At 37.4% G+C, this 17,961-nt stretch overlaps 1 protein-coding gene and 1 long non-coding RNA gene across 2 annotated transcripts in view; one reads left to right on the top strand and one right to left on the bottom strand.

Moving 5' to 3' along the window:
* Window positions 1-251: 251 nt before the first annotated feature.
* Window positions 252-16,888, bottom strand: LOC128649837 (uncharacterized). Its single transcript, XR_008400698.1, has 3 exons — window positions 16,817-16,888; window positions 1,031-1,141; window positions 252-324 (listed from the first exon to the last, which is right to left on the bottom strand). It is a non-coding gene; the product is annotated as an uncharacterized LOC128649837 (long non-coding RNA).
* Window positions 16,843-17,961, top strand: part of LOC128649836 (serum albumin) — a 36,608-nt gene continuing 35,489 nt past the window's right edge. Inside the window, exons 1-2 of the mRNA XM_053703317.1 lie at window positions 16,843-16,937; window positions 17,918-17,961. The exon at window positions 17,918-17,961 is cut by the window's right edge and continues 20 nt beyond it. Of these exons, the coding sequence (XP_053559292.1) occupies window positions 16,865-16,937; window positions 17,918-17,961 (117 nt within the window). The 5' untranslated portion in view covers window positions 16,843-16,864. The remainder of the gene's footprint in view (window positions 16,938-17,917) is intronic.

The following is a 17,961-nucleotide window of genomic DNA, read 5'->3' as shown; positions in this document are numbered from 1 at the left end:
CTTTTTCCTGTTAGACATAAAACAAATATCATATTAAACTACATTAAAAATTTAATTGCACTAAGCACATATTTAAAATATTGTTATGATAAAGAAAAAAAGAAAAAAGGAATTGATAGTTCATGTGTTAAAAATAAAAACTGTGACAACAATGTAATTTTATTTTTACATTTAAATAAAAAATGCACACACATAAGTGACATTCTTTATTAACATGCAAATTAACATGGTAAGGTGTAAATGAATACATACCTTGTTCATGTGGTTGAGAATCTTCTCCATTGGCAGCATCAATCACATTTGTACTAATTGCATTTTCATCATCTTAAAAAATAAGAAAATGAAATTAGTTAGAAACATATTTATATATTAATTTCTATATTACAAGTAGTGAAAATAAAATATTGTGCATCCATTAATGTATAACAAATCCCTTTTATGGATGCATAATTAATAAACATCCATTACAAGTGTTTTTAACATTATTTACAAATCTGAAGCAGGTTTTTGGGGTTAAACTTTGCAGATGTATAGATCAGGGGATTTACATATTGGTCTATAGGGAACTTTGTCATATAAAAAAATAAATATATATTCAAAAATTACAACGCTTAAAGGGACACTGAACACACTCATAGAACATGCAATTTTAAGAAAATATCTAATTTACTCTGATTATCAAATTTTAATAATATTCTTGCTATCAAGATTTGAAAAAGAAGGCATGTAAGCTAAGGAGCCAGCAATTATTTTGGTCAGCAGTTGTTTATTTGTGCGTGAACTTATCCAACAATCAAGAAGAACAACCCAGGTTGAATGCCAAAAATGTGCTAACAACTAAACCTACATTATTGCTTTTCGAATAAAGATAGCAAGAGAATGTATAACATTTGATAATAGGAGTAAACTAGAAAGTTGATTTTAATTGCATGCTGTATCTTATTCACAAAATAAAGAATGTGGGTTCATTGTCACTTTAACTTGATGTTTAAATTTACATGCTAAATGATTATAAAATAAAAATATATACCGGTAATGATGAATTCAATATTTTGAATTGCTGGAATTTCAAATTGGTCACTTCCACGCGCTGCCTCAGTGCTTTCAGCAAGTAATGCTGGTGATGTAGTAACTTCTTGCACTAAATTAAAATAAACTTGATGTCATTTTTTATAAGGAACATGATATGTTAACTAAATAAATAAAAAAAAAATAAAAAAAAATTACCTTCATCCACATCCTCAGAATTATTTTGCTGTGAAACATCACTTTCTGGGCCAACAGAGACATCTACATGTTCTTCACACAAGGGAGAAGTCTGGGAAGATGATGCTGAAGTCGACTGTTGCTCAATGTCCACATTAGGGTTTACAGACATTAAAAGTTTAATAAATATTCTTTCATATTTTAAAAATCGCCTCCTCCTCTTATTCTTTCTTTGAACTTTCCTTTTAATGTCTGCAACCCTTTTGCGACATGGATCCACAGTCTTTATATGTGTGGCATTTAAATTAACCATTTCAGCAATATCTTCCCAGATTGCATCCCTTGTCTTTAAACTAGTGTCACGCCTCTGTGGTCCAAAAAGCATGTCATAGTTTGGTTCCAAAGCAGATACAAGGATTTCATTCTCCACAACTGTAAACCTCTCAGCAACCATTTTCAAATATCGCATCAACTGCCTCACAGAATAAAATATGATATCTATATAAATATACATGTAACCAGAGTAAAATGTAAAATACGCTGTGATTGGAGAATATTAAGGAAGTACTCATAAATATATGTACATAAATGTATTGCAAGGTATTATGGTAACAGAAATAATATAACAGTAAATATGATTGGTTAACAAATATTGCACATTGAACATTGTTTAAAACATATACGCAATTTCGTAATAATACAAATTAGTGAAAATATCTAAATAAAGAGCGTAAAAATATTTATTGTACGATTTCAATAACAAGAATAACAACATATAACCAGAACAGTAAAAGCAGAATTCATTGCGAAGGAGAATTTCATTGCCAAGGAGAGGGTGTAAGATGGGCGTTCCATGGGCGAAACCTGAGTAAATCTTGCAAGTTTTGCAACTATGTTACGAGGATATAAAAACATACGCCATACGAATCGCACATTCAACTCACATACATATCTCGCCAGCCATCCTTTGGCGAAATAACATGAATAACATTATTTACAATATTTATTTCATTTTAAAAATAATACGATATAACGTATTTAGACAATATACTATAACTGTAGTTTTACATTTTTAAATATGCAAACGCAAACTGAAATAAAGTGATTCATTAAAAGTACGAAGCAACGCAATGATATTTGGAAACCCATTTCGAAGTTCGTGAAATGATATAAGGAGGCGAAGTCTATAGTTTACTATGGACAGGTTATCGCGTAACGTATTGTTTACAATGGACTGCCCACTTTATACGATCATTACGCAAGGCGTGAAATTTGCGAGAGTTGCGAGTCAGAAATACACATTTCTCGCCGCCAATGACGAACTTTCAATCATCGAGGCCTAAGTGCGAGGCGCTCTTTCAAGGAGCGCTTGCGGAAGCCTCTTGTTATGTTGTCTCCTATGTGTTCGTTCCCACCCATGCCTCCCTCTCCTCCCATGCCACCTGGTCCAGAGTCACCAGGTACTGCTGAGCCGATGCAGTTGGGATTCACGCATCTCTCCACGGCGGAGAGGGCCTTTAGGAGGAGAGAGGGGCTCTGCCTCTATTGTGGGTTACAGGGCCACCTTTTAAAGTCTTGTCCTACATGGCTGGGAAACGCTCGCACCTAAGGTCCTGTCGGGGGCAGACCTTGGGAGGTTTATCCTTGTCCCCAGAACCGCTAAAGGAGAAACCTTTGGTCATGGTTGTCCTTTCCTGGGTGGACTCCTCCATAGTCACCCATGCTCTTGTTGATTCCAGTGCTGTGGGCTATTTCATTGACAGTGCTTTTGTATCAAAGCATTCCATTCCTGTATTGCCTTGGTCCGTTCCGCTTGCTATTGAGGCCATTGATGGCAGGCCCTTCAGCCTGCACACGTTACTCATGAACCCACTCCGTTGTCCATGGCTGTTGGGGCTCTCCATTTTGAAACCCTCCAATTCCAGGTGAAAAACTCTCCGCATTTTCCGGTTGTTCTGGGTTATCCCTGGCTCCAAAAGCACAATACCTGTCTCGACTGTTGCAGGCCTGATATTTTGTCATGGTCCCCGCAATGTATCTCCACTTGTCTTTGGAAACCAGTCAAAGTCTTGTGCACTTCTTCGGTGCCGGTACGTTGCCTCCTCACCAGTCTTACGATTGTGCCATAGACCTGCAACCCGGAGCCATTCCTCCTCGGGGCCGGGTTTACCCTCTGTCTGTTGCAGAGAATTGTGCTATGGAGGAATATGTTGCTGATGCTCTGTCATGGGGGATCATCCACAAATCCTGCTCTCCAGCAGGGGCTGGCTTCTTCTTTGTGAAGAAAAAGGGTGGCGAGTTAAGACCATGCATTGATTATAGGGGTCTTAATCTTCTTACCATTAAGAATGCTTACCCTGGGGGCGGAGCCAACAGCCGAAGCAGCTAGACGCTTCTCTCTATAGCTCCTATCATCTGATTAAATATACTGTGGTTTTATGCTAACTAAGGACTTTTAAACTTTAAATTCAGCTTACTAAACACACTGGGAAATGTAGTGGACCCCTTTGTGGGACACCGAAGCAAAAGAAGTGGAGCACTTAACGGCATAAAGCTTTTGGGCCTGAGTTGCAGACAGCACAAAGTAAGCCGCCATTACATAGAACACCTGCGCGCCTTTCTTACTACAAGGGACATAATCTATGCAAACTATTTGACCCTCTAGCTCAGTCATGGAAGAGTCACTTTCAACTAGGTTGCAGGGTTTACTGAACACGCTAGACCTACAGCAACATACCCTCATCAACGAACTCAGAAGAGCTGTTGGAGCGCAGCCGGATCTGCTGTCCCCATGCGGGACTGCAGATTGGTCCAACTGTAGTACATCCGATCTGCCGCAACTGAAAATGAAGGTGCCTCAGGGAGCCGGGAAGATACAGGGGGCAGAAGCATTAAGTCTCGAACCCTGCGTGGCGACACAGCGCGAGCATACCATACACTCTCCTGAAAAGGAAGTAGAAACTTCCCAACATAATGCGGCACATGAACGGAGCAGTTTGCCGGGGCTGGGACAGATAGAGGCAGAGCCGCGCTCTTCCTTACCAGTGTGGAAACTTGAAGGGAAACATATGGCCCCAAAACCGGATTTGTGTGCTTCTAAGAGTACACAGAAGGATTTGCCCACCGCTACTCATGTGTTCACTCTGCTTCTACAGTTCGCCCAGCCGGTGGCGGTTTCTGGCCTGCTGTACCCTTTGGCGGTGTTAGCCCCGGTTGAACTTACACTGCAGCCTGGCCTTTTGATAAATTCCAGTGTACTAGGCACAATGGCCCGCACCGGAGTGGAGGGCCTACCTTGTCAGTTTTGGGACATTATTGTGACTTTTCACCTCTCCTTCTGTCTGAGGGTAATGATCTCAGACCCTGATGTTTTACATACCCTCTTACACTATGCATCTCACCAAACACAGCATTTCCCAGTGTGGAACTCGGAGCCTAGAGTCACAGCAGCCACCGGAGTAGGCTAGAGGATGGCCTTCCTATGAGTCTCTGGCAGCTCAGTTCGTCTTCTGCGTCTGGAAAGCTCAGGTTGTATAGACGATGGCACCAGCTGCCTTGGGACAATATGTACACTCAATCTCAATATATGCACACTAACAGACTTTTAATGCAGTTTAAATTGGTATTTATGTATACGTTTTAGAAGAGACATATCGCTATTCTCTACATATGGAAAGAACCCCCAGATCTATTAGTCTCACTCTATAGTCTGAGCCTACACAGAGACTGATGAACGCTGAAAGTCATATTTAGATGCGTTTAAATTTGATATAATTCCTCTGACTATCAAATGTTGTATATATCCATATATAAAAATATATCTAGGTAAATGCTTTACTATACATAGATTATGTAGACAAGGAACTAGGGGTAGACCACTACTGACAGATTACTTGAGGAGGCAGATGCCCTAACCAAATACTATGTGCCTTCTTGCTGGATATTAACTGAGCAATTGATACGCCTGTAAAAATTGGATAACTACTTCCCTAATGACTATATATTTCCCCTCCTACAGGAAAGACACACTAAGAATAGAAAGGTGTATTAGATAGCTGCTCTAGACCTAATAGACACCACTTGGGTAACTGCAATCGTGATACTGGCTGTTGAAAGTTTAATAACAGTTTCTTTAAATGTTACACTAGCCCTTTACATCCAAGTGGGAATGCTGACATTGCCAATTATGCAGGCTTTTTCTGAGCCCTCTGACATACCCAAGCTTGTTAACTCAATGTGGTGCTCTACGCCCTAATACAGATAAGTACTATCTCTATTGTCTTCTCTATGAGATGGTTAGGTGGAGCACTTGATATTACATGTTGTGCAGTGTTTTGCTCTCAAAAGAGTCTATATTTTCCCTAACAGTTTTTAATTCTGTAGACATTCAGAATGTTCTATTGACTAAGGTTAATACCTAGATTTGAGCTATAGCCCTAATAATACATGTTGGCTCACCTAGACTGTAAACCCCCTTACTTATGGCCAACATCTTACCAACACCAACCTGTTTATGCTATAGCTACATTATTATGTTCATCGGCTAACACCTTCACAGGAAGGCTCATTAGGATAACATTGTGGTTATTTAGTACATGCCTGCCTCATTTGTTTGTAATTTACATGCCTAAACTATTCAGCTTGGGTTTTTGTCCATTTTTATAGGATAATATATCTTCTACGTAATAGCATGTTAGGTATACCTCTCTCTGATTGTTTGCATCAGATAGCATACGACTCATAGTAGATTTCTTCTACTGATAAATGACACTACTATATTCCATATTTACTAAATGGCAATGGTTACAATAGGTATGTGTAATTAGCAATATTTTGAGTTCACGTAGGTATCTTATAGCGTTGATGCTGAGTGTTGGTATATATGCTTGCCCTATGTTTGTTTTCTATGATCTAGATGTTTTAAATGATGTTTTTATCTCCCCAATATATAGGGGAGCTCTCTCTACTTAACCCACTCATGTTCCCTGTTAGATGGTGGTACACCCCTTATGTAGAATTACTAGATTGCATGAGTTGTGTGCCCTTGATGAGCTCCTCTCTTTCCTTTCCCGCCGGTTCATGTGGTCTGCGGGTCATATCCCTTCTCCTTTTTCCCACATCGCTTATAGCTAGTATTTCCCCAAGAGAGGAGCTCACCCAGAAGTCTTTTAGCCCTGACCCACACTTTCTAGCTTCCCCGCTAGTGCAGAACTTTACTATGGTCTTAACCAACCTATTCCCGTTAGCTCCTGACCCGTAGTTTATAAGATTTGCTGTGATGATAGTGTTAAACCATCCTACGCCCTGACAATGTCCCTCTACTATCTAACTTCTCTTTAATCCTTTAGGTACATTCATAACAATAGAGGGGAAGCTTAACGACTGGGAATACCCTAATCCGCTATTTATTAGATATAATATTCCCTAGATAGTCCTGGGACCCTTCTATTAGGACATTTCTGAGCTCCCAGCATATACTTTAAACTTCGCATACTAATATAAGGCTCCCCCCCCCCCCTTCTCCTATATGTATAGCGGTGCTTACCCGCTGAATATCCCCCCCCCCCCTGTATATCTCAGCCCAAAAGTGGCTGACGCATAAGATTATTCTCCACAGCCTGTTATCTCTAACTCTGATACTCTACTGATTCTTTTTTATAGTACTGTGGAGATTAATCACTAATTATATAACATAAAATGAAGTTATATTCCACCTCGCCTAAGCTTATTGTCTATCTTCAGCTTACGATTTGATATGTAATTCTATTGTTACAGATATATCTTGCTTTTCTCTTTCTAATAATGTCAACTTATAGACAAATGTATTATTTACTCTGATGTAATTTTGGCCTCAAGGCGAGGCTTGCTTGTTTGTTAATCTATATGTTAAACTTCAATAAAAAAATTATTTTCAAAAAAAAGAATGCTTACCCTATTCCGCTCATTATCGAAATATTTGACCACCTCAAGGGAGCTACGGTCTTTTCTAAACTTGATTTGAGAGGAGCATATAATCTCGTTAGGATTAAGGAAGGCCATGAATGGAAAACAGCTTTTAACACCAGGAGCAGGCATTATGAGTATCTTGTAATGCCCTATGACCTATGTAATGCTCCAGCTGTTTTCCAGGAATTTATCAATGATGTCCTACGAGATATGTTGCAACAGTGTGTTGTGGTGTACTTAGATGATATCCTCATACACTCACCCACTCTTGAGGCTCATCATTCTGATGTTACATGAGTACTTCAGAGATTACGTGAGAACGGCCTGTTTTGTAAACTTGAGAAATGTGAGTTCCATCAGACTCAAGTAACCTTCCTAGGTTATGTAATCTCCATTGCAGGGTTCTCCATGGAGGCTTTTGAGATTCTTAAGACTGCCTTTGCTGCTGTTCCAGTTCTGGCTCATCCTAACCCTGTCCTGCCTTTTATTCTTGAGGTCGATGCATCTGAGACTGGATTAGGTGCCCTCTTGTCTCAACGTCCTACACCTGACGGTTCCTTGCATCCGTGCAGTTTCTTCTATAAGAAATTGTCTCTGACGGAGTGCAATTATGAAATTGGCGACAGGGAATTACTGGCCATAATTTTGGCACTCAAGGAATGGAGGCACCTTCTCGAGGGTACTAGCGTACCAGTGCTCATTCTTATTGACCAAAAGAATTTGACTTATCTATCCGAAGCAAAACGTTTGTCGCCCTGACAGGCCAGATGTCGCTATTTTTGTCTCGGTTTAATTATGTGGTCTCCTACCTGCCTGGTAGTAAGAATGTTAGGGCTGATGCCCTCTCTCGAGAATTTTCGCCTCTGTCCAAGGAGGAGTCTGTACCGATTCCAGTTATATCTCCTGACCATATTTTGGCTACCATACATACTAATTTGACTCCTCCCTTGGGGGAGGAGATCCTGGCTGCACAAACCAATGCACCTCCTGAGAAACCTAGTGGTAAGTGCTTTGTTCCTGAGAATCTTCAAACTAAACTATTGCACACTTACCACTATACTAAAGCCGCAGGTCACCCGGGCAAGAACCAAATGATTTGGTCTGTCACTCGACAATTCTGGTGGCCAGGTCTTCGTTCTGATGTTGCTGTGTATGTTGCCTCCTGCTCAGTCTGTGCACAGAATAAGACTCCTCGACGTCTTCCTGTGGGTCTTCTTCAACCTATTGCTAATGGTGAGCGTCCTTTGACACATCTTTCCATGGACTTAATTGTCGAGCTCCATGTATCCAATGGCAATACTGTTATACTAATGGTGGTTGACCGTTTTTCTAAAATGTCACATTGCATTCCCTTGAAGAGGCTGCATACCGCTCAGGAACTTGCTTAAATTTTTGCCCAGGAGGTCTTCCATTTACATGGGTTACCCAAGGAGATAGTCTCGGACCGGGGTAGCCAGTTTGTCTCCAGATTTTGGCGTTCCTTTTGTGCTCAAATGGGTGTCCAGCTTTCATTCTCCTTGGCATATCACCCTCAATCCAATTGGGCTGCGGAACGGTCTAATCAAGATCTGGAACATTTCCTCTGTTGAGGATAGTGAAGCACCAGTATTACTAATTCATGGTTGCTTTATTTATTAAAATCAAGTTGGTCATCTTAATAAATGTATGTTTAAGACATTCCTGTAAGTTAAACTAGAAACCTAACATCATGCATTTTAAGATTTGCATCAAAGATACAAATTGACACTTAAACCACCCAATTTCTCAAAATATACGGCTAGGAGTTTGGTGATATACAATATTATGGATTTGCTATACATTCAGTTGATTTATATTGATTTATATTGTGCAGTAGAACCTAGGAATGCAAAACCTATTTGTTAAAAATAAATAAACAAATAAACAATAATAAAAAAAAAAAATCAGAGGCACATATTTTGCTAATCTTTAGAAAAAATATTCTATACCTGTCCTCATATAAATAACAAGGATTTGATGATGTCCAATCCTAAGCGTAGGGGTCTTAATCAGAATGACTGAGCTACTGGTGAACCAAATATTCTCAGATTTAGTAAAGCTCATAGCTCAATATCCTGGTCTGTAAGTGTAGTCAAGTTAGAAGAATATGTTATTACCCCAATAGCTGAACCTTATACATAATTGGAATAAAATAAACGTGGGCACAAACCATGATAATGTTATACACAGGGAACACATTTGCTTAACCTTTTGTAAGCAGGTTGATATTGCTATTACAAAAGACTTTGTTTTAGTTAAACCCTGATATTTCACTTGTTTTACAAGGTCTTGCACAAAAGACATGTCCAACAACATCATAATTTTCCCTGTTTAGACTTCCGGTTGTGGGAGGTTCCTCGCACAGACGCGTGTTGTCGGCGTCCTGAGAGAACCATCCTCACACAGGGGCCCCCGAGCATCTCCACGGCCGATGCGGTGTATAACACTCTGGCCAAAAGATTGTGGTCTGGCTGGGAGGGATTCCCTCCATGTCGAGATGCACTGTCCGGAGAGCAGGAAGTCTGAATAGCCATCTGTGACTCACTGGCTAGAGTCGCGAAACAGCCCAGACAGCCACTCCAAGGGATAAGCTTGATATTATAGCGCTCCCAGGACCCTGGGATCTGGAGGAAGGTGACATCGCTCCCTAGACCTGGGGTAGGAGACAAGCAAAGGCCGACTAGCACCCATTCGGATCGGGGTAACAAGAAGTATGTCGAGCTGCCCGCCCTGCACGGTGAAAAGTAAAGTGTGATACGCCTCCCAGAATCTCCTGGACATTCGATACCCGCAAGCCGAAGATAGAGGATAACCTGGTTTTATACCTCTCCTAGATGGGCTGGATCAGTTTGGAGGTTTGCCCTGCTTGCTCTAACTGTCCGGGGGTAGGAGGCTGGAAAGGACGCTCTGCAGGAAAGATAAGTTTGTTTCCTTTTTTTCTATGATAAAGATCAAGCTACTTACGGTAAAAAAAAGAAAAAAAGCATAAACTTTATTTTTCTGCTGAACTTGGGATACTTATGTGGAAAAGTTGATTACCTACAGTCCCCCAGAAACTGTCTTTTTTTTCTTTCCCTTGGGAAGTGGAAGTGGGAAACAGTGGGTCCATGTACAAACTATTTCACCCTTAAAGAAAAAGGCATATGGAGGAAAACTAAGTCTGGAGATTATTAAGTTTCTACTTCCTCCTATAAGGATACTTAGATTAAAAAAGCCACCCAGCTTTCCAGTGCTCTTAAAAAAAGAACTCTGTCATATATATATCTGCTTAAAGTGTTTTTTCTTTTCTCTTATATGTGTTACCAAATAGGTTCAAAATGTTATATTATGCGGATAAAGCACTTCAATTTGAGAGAAATACTCCTAGACCTATATAGGGGGCTATATAGAGTGTTATAAAATTAAGAGTGCTGCTCTAGCCCAAATTTTGGAGGCTGTTTAGGCTGAGGTAAAGACCACTTCTAAGGAGAGCCGTTATCGTTAATGTAATGTATTATCTTAGAGCTGTTATTTAATCATATGTTTGAATTCTGAATATGAACATAAATGGTTGCTGCCAGAGAAGTTAATAGGGAAAGGCCTGTTAGAAAAGTATCTCTGGATCTAAATTAACAAATATTGTCTGAAAAATAGGGTATTACTATATTGTTGTCTGCTGTACAAAAGCGCTGGTCTAACTGATAAGGGTAGTTAAATTTACCCCTACTAGAGTAAATCTAAGGACTGGTCTATGAAGGTAAAAGAGTTACATCTTTTCCCCTGAGATATTTAAAGATACCTTAGAAAGTAAATAGGGCAGCACCCTGTTAAATCTGTAGCTTTTTTTATATGTAATTTTAAGAAAGCTAAAGAAAGTGAGTTAAGGGGTCAAGGTACATTCTGGCTGTAAACTAATTCCCTATACTTCAGTGAAATCTTAGGACTAGAGGATTATATATACGCACTATAAAGGATAGATACATAACCATTTATTTTTTTTCTCTCGCACTAATCACTTATTAATTGATAGATATTTTTCTTTGCTTTAATCACTAGACGGTAGACACTGATCTTTTGCTCTCTTCACGATCACTCTTTGACCACTCATCTAGGAACACCAATCCTCTATTTACATGATAAAGAGTATATACTTTTTTATAATTGATTTTTATTTCTTTATATTCACTTTCTTACACTGCTCATTTTTTCCTGCTTATTTCTTTTTTCACATACCTCTAGTCCCCTTTTATGGACAGATACCTAGGGATAACCAGAGCTGACCCAGGCAATATGCCGCCAAAAACTAAGGATAAGAAACAGAGACTGAATATAGGAGGCTCAGAAGCAGGAGCAACTGACTCTCCAGTTGGTCATAATACTATCATTGATACCAACAGTCTAGTGAAGCAAATCTCTGACTTATTTCTCCCTCAATTTGAGGCACTCAAAATAGACCTAGCTACACTGACTGGTGAACTTAAACAGGTATCATGCAGACTAGGGGAAATTGAGAGTAGAATATCCGATCTTGATGATCTTCAAAGTACACAACAAACACTTTTGAATACACAGACTAAGACTATTGAATTATTGCAAACACGACTGGACGATCTAGAAGATAGGGCACGATGGAACAATTTGAGAATAATAGGCCTCCCAGAGACTTCAGATTACACAGATCTTATGGTGTTTATTAAGCATACTTTACCAGAATTATTAGAGATGCCCCCAAATAAGATAGAGATTGAAGTAGAAAGAGTGCACAGGGTGGGCACATATCAAAAAAGAGATAGTACTGCACAACCTAAAAGGCCTGTTTTGGTGAAACTGTTAAATTTCCAGGATAAACAAAAAATTCTTACCTATTATAGGAAGAAAGGTCCTCTAGAAATTAACAATGAACGTATTTACCTATTTAATGACTTCTCTGCCGAAACACTCAATAAGAGAAGGTAGATGCCCCCCTGGTGCACTCAAGTGATTAAGGCTGGTTTTAAAGCTACAATGATATACCCTGCAAAAATTAAAATCTTCTTAGATAATAGCATTTCTATCTTAAGTTCAGTGGAGGAGGCTAGGCAATTTCTAGAAAATAAAGATTAAAAAGGAAAAGAAAATAGATATAGGCATACTTCATGTGTTTAAAATGACGGATAACGGAGTGGCTGTTTTTCTTTTCTGTGCTGGTTCTTTTTCATTCCTTTTTTCTTCCTTTCCTTTCCTTTTTTTTTTTCTCTCTTTCCTCTCTCTCTCCCTCTCTCCTCCCTCTCTCTCCCTCTACCCACCCCATTTTTTGGCTATACGGGCACATAGTGCCTTAACTATTAGGCCCACCTCCAATAAAAATGAAAAATGTACTTAAATTATTTTCATGGAATGTAGGGGGCTTTACGTCCCTGGTCAAGAGGAAAAAAGTAATCTAACATCTGAAATTATATAAACCAGATATTGTCTTCCTTCAGGAGACTCATCTGAGTCTCCAGGAAGCAGAAAAATTAAAAATGGGATGGATCGGGGAAGTATTTGCAGCTCCGGCAGTAAAAAGAAAGAGAGGGGTAGCATGTATTTTTAGGAAGGATCTAGAATTTGAATTACTGTCGCAGGATAAAGATGCAGATGGTAGATATCTGATTTTAGAAATAGAGATAAATAAAAATCGGTATACTCTCTGCAATCTATTTGCCCCAAACGAATGTCGATCTGAGTTCTGGGATAAATTATATCTAAAATTAATAAATTTAGTTGACTCGCAGTTAATCATTGGTGGGGATTTTAATAGTGTATGTGTACCTCAACTGGACAGGTTGAGGTCTAGTGGCTCGTATAGAGCAAAAAAAAAGAAGCGAAAATACTGTCCTCTTTTCAAAAAAATCTCAAATTGAGAGATATATGGAGAACACAACATCCTGACGAAAAAATGTTCACATGTGAATCTAAGACCTACCATACACTCTCAAGAATCGATATGTTTTTAGTATCAGAAAGATTATTACACTTAGAAATCAAGACAGATATAAAAAATATTATTTTATCAGATCATGCTATCATTTCATTATCTATTCAGATGGGAAACAGCAGAGAGACTATATGTGGTAAAAAAATTTCCTTCCTTTTTACACTCCAATATACAGTTCAGAGACTGGCTGGTCCAAAGATGGAGAGAGTATGTCTCCTTTAACAAGGAATATCTTCCTAAGACAGAAATATTTTGGGAAGCTGCTAAGGCCTTTTTTAGAGGAGAAATAAAAGCTTATATGTTCAAAAGAAAGAGGAAGTTGAGAGAGAGGGAATTACAACTAACTAATTATCTTAAAAATAAATTCATAAAATATATTGACAATCCCGATACGTCCAATTGGGCAAACTATCAGAAGGCTAAAAGAGAGATATTCTTAATGCAAAATCAACTTCAACAAGATTTGAAAAATAAAGCTAACTATGGTGTCTTCTCCCCTAAAACAGTGAAATTTTTGGCTAATATTTCAAAAAGTAAGAGGAAAAATAATTATATTGGATCAATTTCATTTAAAGGGCAGAAATACAATAATCCAAATGATATAAGGCAATTTCATACATTGATGTAAGGCAATTTCATTTATTTTTTCAGAGACTTTACTCTGCTTCAGAAGTAAATCAAGAAGCGAAGTGTAGATTCTGGAAAGATATTAAAGTACCCAAAATATCGCTAGCTCAGTTGAATACAATGAATGAAGAAATTACAGCAGAAGAAATTTTCAAGGCTATTAAAGAGGCAGCGCAGGGGAAGGCACCAGGCCCTGACCAATTACCCAGGGAATTTTACAAAATACTCTCGGTAGAAATTATTCCTACTCTGACTAAGTTGTTTAATGGTTACTTTTTATCAGATTTTAGTCCCTCTCAGACTTTTTCTGCCTCAAATATTACATTGGTATTAAAGAAAGATAAGGACCCGAACTGTATGGATTCATATAGACCTATTTCGCTACTTAATTGCGACTATAAAATACTAGCAAATATATTAGCATCACGTCTTAAAAAAATTATAGTAGATATCATCCATCCGGATCAAACTGGGTTTATACCAGGCAGAACAGCACAAAAAAATATAAGGAAAGCCATGATGATTATCGAACACACTCTTGTCTCACATAGGACAGGATCAGATAGGAATCAAGACTTCGCCATAATAACGGTCGATGCAGAAAAGGCCTTTGACTCTGTCCTATGGGACCATTTATTGACAGCGCTAAATAATTTTGGTTTTTCGGGACATTTTTACAAGTATATTTCTGTACTATATCAAAACTCTATCTCATATCTCAGTATCAATATCATTCTCTCTCCCTCTATTACCCTGTCTAAAGGTACCAGATAGGGATGTCCTCTCTCACCCTTACTCTTCAATTTGGCGATTGAGCCCTTAGCTATTAAGAGCAGAGAAATTCTAGAGGGTATAAAAATTAAACAGCAGAAGGTGATATTATCATTATATGCGGATGATATTCTATTTTATATAGGTACTAGTAGATATGATATCAGAATTTAGCAAATTTACTGGCTATAGCATTAATTTATCTAAGTCAGAAATTCTATGGATAATAAAAAATAAAAAGAGCCTCGTTGAGAATGCTTTCAAGTCTGCAGATAAATATATCAAATATTTAGGAATAAATCTATCCAGGAATCCAGATGAATGGTATGATTTAAATTTTTCTCACATATGGAGCAAATGTCATGCCGAGATTCAAAGATGGAGTAGATTACCCATTTCACTATCAGCTAGGATCGCCCTAATCAAAATGCAAATATTTCCAAAAATTCTGTACGTAATACAGAACGTCCCTTGCCTATTACGTAAGGCAGATGTGCAGAAATTTAATTCAGGATGTTCCCGTTTTTTATGGGCCTCCAAAAAACCCCATATAGCAATATCAAGGTTAATGCACCTGAAAGAAATTGGTGGTTTTGCTTTTCCAAATTTAATTAATTACAACTTGGCATGCCTTGCTAAAATAGCCCTAGACTGGCTAACCTCTGCCAACTTGGTCACTAGTTCTGAGGTAGAAGAAAATATAATGTTTCCCTATTCGCCTAAAGCGTTATTGCATGTAGCCAATCATTTAAAGATTAAAGACCTGACCTTAAAATATACTATCTACAATGTAATTATAGCATGGCATAAAATATGTAAACAACTAGATATTAAACATACCCTCTCTAAATTTTTACCTATCATAGGAAACCCGGATTTTGAAAGTGGCTATACATTCGCTGCTTTTAAACAATGGTCAGCAAAATACTTGAATCTGATGATAAAGATGGTAGACCCACTCTCCAATCATATAAAAACCTTTGAATCTCTAAGTAGAGAATTTAATATTGATAAAAGATCCTTTTTTGCCTATTTACAGATCAGGCATTTTTATTATAATCGGGAAGTGGTAGAAGGGGACATCTGGTCCTTGGGACCACTAGATATTATTATTAACAGATTCCATAGGGGAGATCATTCAATTTCTCATATCTACAAACTACTATTAGTTAAAGAGTCAGAGATTAGGGTCAACGGTCTTTTCAGTATATGGAAACGAGATCTGCCTGACATCGAGCTAGAATATTTCCAAAATAGCTTTGCCAAGATAACCCATTTCACAAACAATATGGCAATGAAAGAATCCCATTTGAAGTTGCTAAATAGAGCGTATCTAACTCCAAATAGACTTTCTAAGTGGAAAGGAGATAGTCTTTGTTTTAGATGTAGTTTCCCAGCCGCAGATTTATTCCATCTCTTTTATGCATGTCCAAAGGCAACAAAATTGTGGAAACAGGTAGAATACTGGCTAAACAGGAATCTGCCCACTAAAATAGTACTCAATCCTATGTATATATTCTTTCTGGTACAGGAACAGATTGAGAATAGGGTCCTGATTAATACAGTAATATTATTGGTTAGACAAATGTGCCTCAGGAAATGGAAAGAAAGACAGGTTCCTACTATAGCTTCTGTCATAAGTACTATCCAGCAGCAGATTCTGGTGGAGCAATTCGACCCCGGGATAAAATTAAAGAGATTTTTGGAAAATTGGGATATAGTTATCTTAGCTCAGCCTGAAGAGACTCAGCTGCAAATACTGAAATACTTCCGCAAGTCAGCGGATTTTCTAGAATTAATATTATCAGATAGATATCCTGAATTTTGGAGACAGTATCTCCTCTGAGAGATATGGGCTGGGGAGGGGGGAGAGAGAGAGGGGAGGAGGGATCTATTTCTTTAAATCGCCCTTTTTTTTTTCTCTCTCTTTCTCTTTTTTCTTTCTTATTTTTTTTTTTATTAAAATATAAATCCCAGGAGTGTACCTTATAAAGGAGGTCAGGTTAAATTGTTAAGATATATGAAAATTCTTTCCTTTATCTCTGTATTTTTGTTATACTTTGATGATTATTCTGCCCTGCGTGGCCAAAGAGTTAAGGAAAGTATTGTTTTCTGTTTCTTTTATGTATTTGTGTACATTGTTGGTTATAAATAAATATTATAAAAAAAAAAAAATCCCTGTTTAAATATACTGTATTTTTTGGCAAGGTTAGCTATTTGAATTTGGAATAGTCAGCAAGACAAATATTAATAACAGACAGGTTAATTATTTTCTAATGTTTGATTTAGACAGTATAAAAAGGATGAATTTACCTGAGAGTTTAGGCTTCTTAGAGGTCCTCTCCCAAAACATCTGCAGCCATGAAGTGGATAATCCTAACTGCCTTGTTAATTATTTCCACTGAATCAAAAAATCTATACAAAAGAGATTCAGGTAAGAATAAGAAGAATTAGCAGTCATCATTACAGGATGTTTAATTTTATAAGCATTTTATAAAATGTAATAATTATTTTAATAGATGTGAATATAGCTGTGAACAGATTATTACACTTGGTAACTGCATAAATAATTTAGAGAGATATATAAACATATTTTAATACTTTTAAACCCTTCCCAGTCAAATACCTTTAAACATGCAATACTTTTTTTTCCAATTTTAATATACTTTAATTATTATTATTATTATTATCGGTTATTTGTAGAGCGCCAACAGATTCCGCAGCGCTAATGCGTTTGGAATAGAAATACTTTAAATTCCAATGCTCATCACTTAAAAAAAATGTTTTTTTTTGTTTTATATATATATATATATATATATATATATATATATATATATATATATATATATATATATATATATCTGTATATACAATATCTATCAATATTCAAATATATATATTGTATATATATATATATATATATATATATACACATATATTTTATTAAAAAAAAGTACAAACATATATATATATTTAAAAAAAATCTTTTAGTAAAGAACAAAGGAATGTAAAAGTATTCCTAACGCACCTTTGGCTTTAGCGCAATAGATCTTGCGCAGTGTTTGGGTTGCAATATCCAAAATCCTGAGCCTACGTCTTTCGCACTCGTACTAACTTTTTACTTTCAACTTGTAATATGTGTGCAAACACGGCCACAATCATTTTTTACTTTGAGCGTAGTTAGTGCTCGAGCGGAATTTTTTTTGTCTCTTAATATTACTCACTGCATCACACTTTATGTCAGTCATGCCACCCTAGACATGGACATGTTTAAACAGATATTTTGCACTTAAGATTATTATTTATGTTGCACATGAGAAAGTGAATAAAACACCCATAATCCTTTAGTTTTATGTACACCATTTTAAGAATACAGTTAAATAACCATGTTTTCCTTTTTCCTTTTTTATTTAGAGCCTCAGATCAGGTTCCTTGGGGAAGTTTACAAGAAGGTGGAT

The sequence above is a fragment of the Bombina bombina genome, chromosome 2 (assembly GCF_027579735.1).
Source record: "Bombina bombina isolate aBomBom1 chromosome 2, aBomBom1.pri, whole genome shotgun sequence".
NCBI classification, from domain to species: domain Eukaryota; kingdom Metazoa; phylum Chordata; class Amphibia; order Anura; family Bombinatoridae; genus Bombina; species Bombina bombina.
This window is presented reverse-complemented; position numbering and strand designations above follow the sequence as displayed.